This window comes from Aegilops tauschii, chromosome 3, assembly GCF_002575655.3.
Source record: "Aegilops tauschii subsp. strangulata cultivar AL8/78 chromosome 3, Aet v6.0, whole genome shotgun sequence".
Lineage (NCBI taxonomy): Eukaryota > Viridiplantae > Streptophyta > Magnoliopsida > Poales > Poaceae > Aegilops > Aegilops tauschii.
In genome coordinates, this window is record NC_053037.3 from 437,178,367 (window position 1) to 437,188,233 (window position 9,867).

A 9,867-nucleotide genomic window follows, 5' to 3' on the forward strand; every position below is an offset into this window, starting at 1 on the left:
TCGGCATCCTTCAGAGTCATCACCATGCTCACTATACCGTTGCTCCCGTTACCGATTTTGTTCTTCTTTCTCATTGACGTGTTCCGGCATACCCGTGACGTAGTCACCTGTGTCTGGCCAGACGATCATGGATGCCGTCACACCGAGAGGGCCCTAATAATATATCTCCATCGTCGGAGTAGCAAATCCCACTCTCGAGTTGTCCGGTCACTTGTTAAACTTTCTTGTGAGCCTGAAAGTTGTCGTTATGATCACCTTGTTACATATGACATTTTAGCAACCCCAAAAACCACCGTCCAGTAGGAAGTGACTGAGACACTCTCATGGTCTGAGGAACTAAAACACATGCTAACACTCCGTGTTATAACAGATGATTTCAGACGATATGATCACATAGTATAACAGACAAGTATTGGGTCGATTCAATACGATCGTTCTTCTAACGTCATATCCTCAATGTTGTTTTAGGACTATCGTTACACTTAACAATATCCTAAGATCCGGAAAATGTTATCACCAACAACACTTGAGCCGGTCTTAGAGGCGAGACCGGGAACCTGTTGTTTACCGTTTATCATTTCACACGTGCATATGAGTTTTCCACTGAATCCCATATTCCAGGATCATAGCAGTTATAGCATGAAATATAAACTCTTAGTTATGAATAACGGAAATATAATAATACAATATTATTTCCTCTAGGGCATATTTCGAACAAGAAGCAGTACAGTAGAGATAAGTGTTTCCCTCAGTGAGAACCAAGGTTATCGAACCAATAGGAGAACCAAGCAAATTCCCTTTGACAGCACCTACACACACAAAAGCAAATACTTGCACCCAACGCAGGCAAGAGGGTTGTCAATCCTCTTGAACTCGCTACTTGCAAGGATTAATTCTGATAGTGATAGATAGATAAAAAGAGAAGTAAAACAAAAATAAAGAAATTGCAACAAGGTATTTTTGGTTTTAATATGATAAAGGTAGACCCCGGGGCCATAGTTTTCACTAGAGGCTTCTCTCTCGACACAACATACAGTGGGTAAACAAATTACTCTTTCTGTCACAAGGTGAGGACATAGGTTTCACTAGTGGCTTCTCTCAAGATAGCATAAGTATTACGGTGGGTGAACAAATTATTGTCGAGCAAATGATAGAATTGAGCATAGTTATGAGAATATCTAGGTATGATCATGTATATAGGCATCACGTCCGTGACAAGTAGACCAACTCCTGCCTGCATCTACTACTATTACTCCACCAAACGACCGCTATCCAGCATGCATCTACGTATTAAGTTCATAACAAACAGAGTAACGCTTTAAGCAAGATGACATGTTGTAGGCAAAGTAAACCCAATCAATATGAATAAACCAATTCGTTTTACCCTTAATGGAGACAATACAATACGTGCCTCACTGCTCCTTCTGTCACAAGGTGAGGACACCACAAGATTGAACCCATCACAAAGCACCTCTCCCACTGAAGATAAATCAATCTAGTTGTCCAAAACAAACGGATAGATCAGAGAGAAATACAAAGCTATAACAATCATGCATAATAAAGTTCAGAAAAGACTCAATTACTTTCAGTGAATAATCTGGTCATAAACCCATAATTCATCGGATCCCAACAAACACACCGCAAAAGAAGATTACATCAGATAGAACTCCAAGAAGATCGAGGAGAACATGGTATTGAAGATTAGAGAGAAGAAGCCATCTAGATACTAGCTATGGACCCATATGTCTGTGGTAAACTACTCACGCATTATCGGAAGGCAGCGAGGATGACGTAGAAGCCCTCTGTGACCAATTCCCCCTCCGGCAGAGTACCCAAAAAGGCCTCCGGATGGGATCATGGATGAACAAAAGCTTGCGGCGACGGAAAGTGATTCGAGTAGCTCTCTATTGGCTTGGGAATATTTGTGAATTTATGGGATTGGAATTAGGTCAAATGGAGTTGTGTGGGGCCCACGAGCTCAGGGGCGCGCCCTGTGAGCTTGTGGCTCTCTCATAGCTCTTCTGGCCTCCTCCCGAAGCATCTAGGGCCCCTTTTGGTCCAGAAAAAATAACAGTAAAGTTTCATCGTGTTTGGACTTCGTTGGTACTGATTTTATGAAAAGCCAAAAACAAGCAAAAAGACGAGAACTGGCACTGGCACTGGGCATTGGGTTAATAGGTTAGTCCCGAAAAATGATATAAAATAGCATATAAAGCATCCAAGATTTATAATATAATAGCATGAAACAATCAAAAATTATAGATATGTTGGAGACATATCAGTAATCATAAGTAGGTTGTTTGTTCAGGTAATCATACGTTGGAGTATCGCTTTTGTTTTTTTTGCCACGACTTCTAGGAATGTTCATTCATGATAAGTTTTTGCAAGCACATAGAACATTTGTCAAAGGTTGCCACAGAAAAATCAGAATTTTTTAAAAAAATTTTACTATTTTTCGATTTTACTGTTCAAATACTCCAAGTCCCGATGAACAAGGGAACCTTCTAGAAGAGAAGCCCACCAACTCGTTGGATGCAGCTGCGAGGAACAAGATTTCAAAAGTACGCAACAAAAGTTGGAAGATCCAATTCAAAGAGCGACACAATCAGATGAAGGCATGGACTTTTTAGTATCAAGTGTGTTGGGTATTAAGGAGCCTTTGAACCAAATGGTTCCTAATGCAGTTAGACACACTAGGCAAGAGGAATAAAAGGCATTTATTGGTTGCAACATTCCTACTCAAATTGATATACAACCGCCAAATGATGCTCATTCGGTAGGGAGATGTAAAAGAATAAAGAGAGAAAAGGAATTGAATGGGGGAAACAAGGTCGCGCGCTTGTGCAAGACATGCAACCTAATAGAGTTTGATGATAGTCACAATTCTCCAACCAAAAAAGGTCAAGGAAAAGAAGCCATGAATGTGCAAGACATGCTTCCAAATGGTGCAGCTTCATAGAGGAAACTCTTGTGAAAGGCAGAGCTTATTAATACCATTTCATTAGTTTTATTTAATTTTCAATCTATGTAATGGATGAGAAATTGTGTTTATTCTCCAATTGTTTGTCCTATTTCTATCACATTTGATGCGTTCGTAATTACTTCCGAGTGGTTTATAGATGCTGCGAATTCCAGTAGTTGATGACGGTTGGAACTTTCTTCTTATTTATGAATATGAATTTGAATGCACATTCACTGGGTTTCAAAGGAGTGCGTAGCTTTTAATCAATGGATTCTTTGGGATGCTAGCTACTGTTAGCATGTATTAGGTGAAGAAGCCTTCAAAATAAATTAGACTGGAACATTAAAGTTATATTACATCATGTAGTATGTGAGAAACACCTCAATTGCCAATAGGAACAAAGTTAAAATGAATTGGATATTTTTTTTTGCCATTTCCATTCACATCAGCTTACATTCATTTGTTTTCCTAATCCAATAATCACCATCAATAGGCCTCCCCATTCTAAACTCTGAAGCTATATGTACACACCCAATTGTTTGTACAAGTTCACAATCCACATTCAGGAAGTCAACCTGCAATTATCACAGGCCTACATCAATCAAGAAGGAAAATTTAGAGACATGGTCGACGTTGCTCTACAAAGGGTCCTAGGTTGTACTCGCCGCCCATGCGAATCTGCAACCAGACAGTGCCATCAGGTGGAGGGTCAAAGATTACGATCTAACGAACGATGATGACTGGCTGTAGGGATGCACAAGAGTTGTTGGATGCATAAGATACAACGCCATGTTTAATATGTTCATCATGATCTACACTAGCGAAGCAATGTTTATGTGAGGGGAATTGCCCCCCCCCCCCCCCCCCCCCCCCCCCCCCCCCCCCCGCGGTTTGGCCTCTCCAATACTTGTATTTTGTGTTCTAGCTCCGCCATTGATGATTTGTCTACATCATTTTTTGATATAAACTTAATGAAAAAATTGCTCATATATAAATGCCTCATTTGGTTTATAGGATATGATTCTAAAGCGAAAAACAATGCAGGATTGGTTCTTGTCCTTCGTATCTCAATGAGAAAGAAACATTAGCTCAGACCTAATGGGAAAATTCATGTCGTATGAACAAGTGACATTTTTTCCCTGTACATGTCACCTCATTTCTATGACTGTCATATTCCTACTATTTTCCTATTGCGTAAACCAAAGGAACACGTGCATGCATGCTGGTGATGCACGGTGAACCCAGGTGGATAGGATCTCGATCGGGTGGCATAGCCTGCGCGTGGCGCGGTACCGTATGAAGCAGCTGGCGGCTTGGGCCTTGCGGGAAATACAACGTGCAAAAGATGGCAAGCCGCCGCACTGGATCGAGCACGGCTCGCCACCATATTGCATGCTAGCTACGCCTCGCTTTCCTGCCATCCTACGCTTGCTGGGCTATGCATGTCAGTTTTGTCGCCTTCACGCTGCGAGCGAATCTCTCGGTGGATCCACCGTGCCCATGCATGCCACCTCCCATCGCTTTCACCGCTGCACGTACCGGCCACTGCTCCTCGTCCACAGCCAACTCGGGCCGCTGCCATGCCAGGCGCGCGGCCTGTCGCCTTCCCAAGCACCACGGACGGGGGCGCCAAACAGGGCAGGCACTGCTGCGGCGGGGCACCGCACAGGGGCTCGCCACTGTGCGCCGCTGCTCGGCTCCGACCGCCCAACAGTTGCCGCCGCACGCCCAGCCTGTCATGTCGCCGCCCCGGATATCATAGCCATTTTTCCACAATAGGCATGCGCCTTGTTTGCCACACGTTGCATGCATCAAAGCGACGAGATTATACCGACAACACAGAGGTGCATTTCAATGTAAACAATTGGTGAACGGTATGCGGTAACAACAGGTACTACAACTGACTTTGCCTCCCCGGTTGGGTCTTATGGAAACGGAAGCAAAGCGAAGACACGGACGAACGAAACAACATAACAATGTTTTCGTTATCTCTCGGAATAGGGTCCCTCTCCTCCCCGGTGATGTGCCGGGGTGGAAATAGCTACAGAGCCTGCCCCCCTCCGGATCGCCATGGGCAACAGCCAGAGGGAGGGGGTGGGCCTTTTTAGGTGTTCTTAACGAATGCAATGGAACGAATGGCGGCTGAGATGATCATATCCTACTCCTTGGAGTTGCGGTAGAAGTCGACGCAGGTCTGGCATCCGCAGTCGGTGAAGCGGCACATCTCGCACCCGAAGCACACGCACTTCTCGCAGCCCGCGCACGACGCCGCGCGCGAGCACCCCTTGAGCACCTTGCGGCTCCCTCGCTCCTCGTCGTCATCGCAGGTGACGCTGGTGGAATCACAAATGCATATCATGAGCCACAAGTCAGATAGTAAGCGCTATGAGCTGATGCCAGATAAAATAATGGAACAGCATGACTAAGGTTATAATTTAATATTGGCACCTATCCAAACAGAAAGGAGCTGTCAAAGTAAAACTAGGCAAAGCAATGGTTCGATTCGATTTTCTTTTTAAAGCCAAACAAGCAAAGAAAAACAGAAGAGCTACAAACACCTTCAACCATCCCTGATAAAATTTCATATATGATGATATTATGCCAGCAGGCAAAGTTAAGAGATACAGTAATATCAATGATGGTCTACTGTAGTTACAGGCCACACGAATGTGCAGACAACTGACAATACTGGCAACAAACTTACACGGCCATACTTTCACAGCATGTAATACAGGCCAGCAGTTTCTGGTTTCAACTTCCTAGTTCCTACGGTACAATTCTGAAAGTATTGGATTTTACTTCTCGAAAAAAGTATTTCATTTCTGTTGCCACTCATGTGCACTGTGGTCAGAAGTTGCAAAAAATATTTGGTACCACAAGTATGACATTTTATCAGCTTGCAGCGGCCTGCTGCCACAGCAGGCAGTGCCAATAATACCACGGGTGATGTACCTGCTATTTGGATTATTATTAACTAGGTGTCACTGCCCTTGTAACTCTACCGGTAGACAAAACAACCTATTTGGGAGTTTGTTTGGCACTCCACATCAGTTTCTTGTTGTTAGTCTTACTGGAGAACAAGGGCCACAGTTCTTTATGTTAACTTGATTGCTTCGGCCCTCTTAATGCTTATTATACTGTGAAACCTAATACTTTTTTATTAGGATTATCTGGTCATTCTCATAGCTGTTATCATCTTATATACATTTCTTGGGCATGAAATTGATATGAACTAATTAATATTGTTAGTGGCACGGTGGATTTCTGTTGGGAGTGCCAAACATGAATTCGGAAAGATGGCACAGAGGAAATAAATGTACGCTACAACTCAATATTTTAAACTAGACTATCGATTAACATAATTGGTTGCAACATATACCTGTCAGCCGTCAAATTTGCACATGTCCGGTTAGGTTTTGCAAGAGCATCATGGTAAATACGGCACTCTTCTTTGGTCCGAAGACGAAACCTCCTCTCCTTGTCACATCTTGTACAGCGGATGAACTCATCACGGTGCAATGGGCGTCCATTACGACTTCTGTTCGAGCCATTAACAGACTTGTTTGACAGGCTGTAGTATTTGAGAAATTCCGTCTTTCCCAGTGGAACCTTTTCTCCATCAATCATGACCCACACGGTGTTCCTCCACTTTCCTGCAGTCTCCCTTCCAGAGTGCTTCTCAAACGCTGAAGGAGTCAGCTTTTCTGAATTCAAGGTAAAAAAAACTCAAATGACAATTATCCTGAATAATTATGATAACAGAAGTTCAAAACTATTGTACAAAGCAGAATAACAACCTGTACGACGGTTTTCTGCGACGAAACACTAAACAGAAAAATTACAGCGTATGGTCATCTGTGATGTCACTCCAGCACAGACAGCACTTATCAAGATAATTCCTAAGAGGTTGGGTGTTGTTTTAGCAAGAAGCACCCCGCTGTATGTACCCAGATCAATAAACAACTTACTGAAGGCCGCCGTCATAACTTATTGGCATAAGGAACTGCATATTTTGAATGCAGAGCCTTTCACCTTTGTTAAATCACACATCAATCTAGGTTTCATAAAGAAACCCTTAAAAACTGGAAGGTGCAGATGTAGATCAAATAAGATACGGCAAGTCGGAACTCGTAAGTGATGCCATCTTTTTCTTTTGTTATTTCACACATTTCTTCCTTCAAAATTAAGCACCAGGCTAGATCAAATAAAGACCTACATTTGATGAAAGGACAAGAGAATGGCTGCTTAACGCGTTGAACTGCCCTAGAGGCATTTTCAGCTAGAGACCTTTTCAGTTGAAGACACTGAACTACGTATGGAGACTCTGAACTCATACGAATGTACAGATAATGCAAGATGACCTACAGTACAGAGTACAGTAAAACCCTCAGTGATACCACAATCATGGTCTACTAAGTTCGGTACGGATACGCTGAAATACAGATATGGAAAACCAAAGGCATCATCAAGATATGTGTCAGAAATAAACGTCCAGGCGATCAGGTAGAACAGAGACAGGAGCAGGCCTACCATATCCTATCCAATGCAAACAACAAGCACCCAAAGGATAGACACGGAAGGGCATGGCCTAAGCAAAGCACAATCTGATACTACATGCAAAACAAAGACCTCAATCAACATAAACAGAGACAGCGAGAACGTGCAGCCTGTCTGAATGCCGAGCACTGCGTGAACAGAGAGGCAACCCGATCATCGCCAGCATGCAGAGAGTACACGAGACAAACTACGTGCGTTAGGTAAGTACAGTACCACGGAAGAAGCGCTTCCATGTTACATGCGCTAGAGAACCTGCGGCATGGAGGTTCGCATAAACCGAAGGAATGATGCAGCCACATTAGTCCCAGAGACGCGCTAGAGATATTCTGACATTGGCCAGAGCAACAATGACAATGCATGGGCGGCGGCGGCGGCAGCATGGGTACACCAAGTAGTAGTAGTACTGGCAGGCAGGCAGGCGACGCCGGGCGCGAGCGGCGCCCAGGCGCATGTACCGGCATTGCATGCAGATCGAGTTAAGAAGCAGCTTGACCAAAAGACCAAACACCGTCCGTGCATAGCATCGATGCACGGACATGAAATCAAGAAAAGAAAAGGGAAAAAAAGTGACCGGACGTGGGCGTATGGTGGTGGGCCACTGACCTTCGCGGCAGCCGGGCGTGCAGTCGCAGCTAATCTCCAGCTCGCCGGACGGGTAGATTAAGAGGCGGCCGACGGCGTCGCCGTAGCGGCGGCTGGTGCATCCGCACATCATCTCCACGAAGCCCTCGCGCAGGCGCAGCCCGCTCACATCCCGGAGTTCCTCCTCGCTGAACAGCGCCGCGCCGCCTCCGTTCGCCGCCGCCATGTCCGTCTCCGACCGAGGACGGGGACCGCCTCAACCACTCCGGGGAAAAGAAAACACCAGAAAGCGATCTGGCCTGCGTCAAATCAAGAAACTGCCGGACGGACAGCGATCGAATACCGAGACGGGGCGGATCAAAGTAAAAGGAAGTTAGGCGAGTAGGTGGACAGGAGGTGGAGATATATAGGGGGTGGAAAACGGTGGAGAAACAAGAATCGAAGCGGCGCCTTTCCACGAGGAACCCCTGCGAATTGGGTTCCCACCAAATCTTGACGAGGGTGGTCTCCGAAGGGGCCGACGAAGAACAATGAATGCAAAAGACGGCTGCTTTTGATCCTAGGCTAAGGAGAACAACGAGCAGAGGCGAGGGCAACTTCTTGTCTCTGCAACAGACGATTTGGGGGAGAGTCCAGATCGCCCAAGACTACCCGAAAAAGCGGATCTGGGTAGGGGGCGCGCAGGCTTCAAGGAATGCCTCCTTCCCCAGCTCCAGCCCTCCCGGTGGCTATGGCTGCCGGGGGTTTGGAGAGGGAGGGGAGGGCGAGGTGGGGTGGAGAGAGGGGGAGGTGGAGGAGGATAGGAGATGGAGCTCGGCGTTGTGCGGGTGCCGGCCTTTTAACCTATGGACGGATGGGAGGATATCTGTGTGTTCCTCTCTTCTCCACGGGCACTCCATGTTAGATCAAGTGTGCTTCCACTGTTTCCATTATTGCTAGTTAGAGCTGTTTATTCTACTAATTTGGATTTCAGAATAGCCAGAAGAAATTCATTGTGTGTTAGAACAATTTAGGGACGACATGGTAAACTAGTAACTGCCAGAGGAGAGGGGGGGGGGGGGGGGGGGGGGGGGTTGTTGCGGTGGCGGCGGGTCGACGGAACCCTAGAGTTACCAACATGACCTAGGGCAAAGGTCGGTCCTCTCGGCTTTGCTGGGCCCGCATATAGGGCTAGCTCGGTTGTGTTGTATGCGGTCCATTAGGAGGCGCACTACTCTCTGGGCCCTCGTATGGGACCGTCCTGTAGGCCCACTGCTCTCTAGGCCTGCATACGGGATCTAGGGTTATCCAACATGACCTAGGGCAAAGGTCTGTCCTCTCGGATTTGCTGGGCCCGCATATAGGACATAGCTCGGTCGTGTTGTATGCGGTCCATTAGGAGGCTCACTACTTTGAGCTGATATTCAAAACTACAATGTAGAATAGAAAAGGTAAAAGCCGCATGCTCGGCGGTGAGGCGCCCCGCATGACTTAGGGTAATATCGGTCCTCTCGGATTTGCCGGGCTCGCATATGGGACCTAGCTTGGTTGTGTTGTATGCGGTCCATTAGGAGGCTCGCTACTCTAAGTTGACTATTCAAAACAACAATGTAGAATAGAAAAGGTAAAAGCCGCATGTTCAGCAGTGAGGCACCCCGCATGACCTAGCGCAGCGTCGGTCCTCTTGGGTTTGTTGGGCTTGCATATGGGACCCAGCCTGGTTGTGTTATATGCGGTCCATTAGGAGATTCACTACTCTAAATTGACTATTCAAAACTACATGTAGA

The 9,867-nt window shown here is 45.9% G+C and overlaps 1 protein-coding gene across 1 annotated transcript; it reads right to left on the reverse strand.

Moving 5' to 3' along the window:
* Positions 1–4,811: 4,811 nt before the first annotated feature.
* On the reverse strand, positions 4,812–9,085 carry LOC109780325 (protein ULTRAPETALA 1). The gene is made up of 3 exons (XM_020338919.4): positions 8,123–9,085; positions 6,342–6,666; positions 4,812–5,295 (listed from the first exon to the last, which is right to left on the reverse strand). The coding sequence occupies exons 1-3, from the start codon at positions 8,325–8,327 to the stop codon at positions 5,121–5,123; spliced, it is 705 nt and encodes a 234-aa protein (XP_020194508.1). The 5' UTR covers positions 8,328–9,085; the 3' UTR covers positions 4,812–5,120.
* Between the last annotated feature and the right edge of the window lie 782 nt (positions 9,086–9,867).

Excerpts from the sequence above, each read along its gene's own strand:
- LOC109780325 (XM_020338919.4), bottom strand. The coding sequence starts at position 8,327 with ATGGCGGCGGCGAACGGAGGCGGCGCGGCGCTGTTCAGCGAGGAGGAA. Across the intron at positions 6,667-8,122 it reads CACGCCCGGCTGCCGCGAAG|AAAAGCTGACTCCTTCAGCG; the intron begins GTCAGTGGCCCA and ends CCTTGAATTCAG. Across the intron at positions 5,296-6,341 it reads GCAAATTTGACGGCTGACAG|CGTCACCTGCGATGACGACG; the intron begins GTATATGTTGCA and ends TGATTCCACCAG.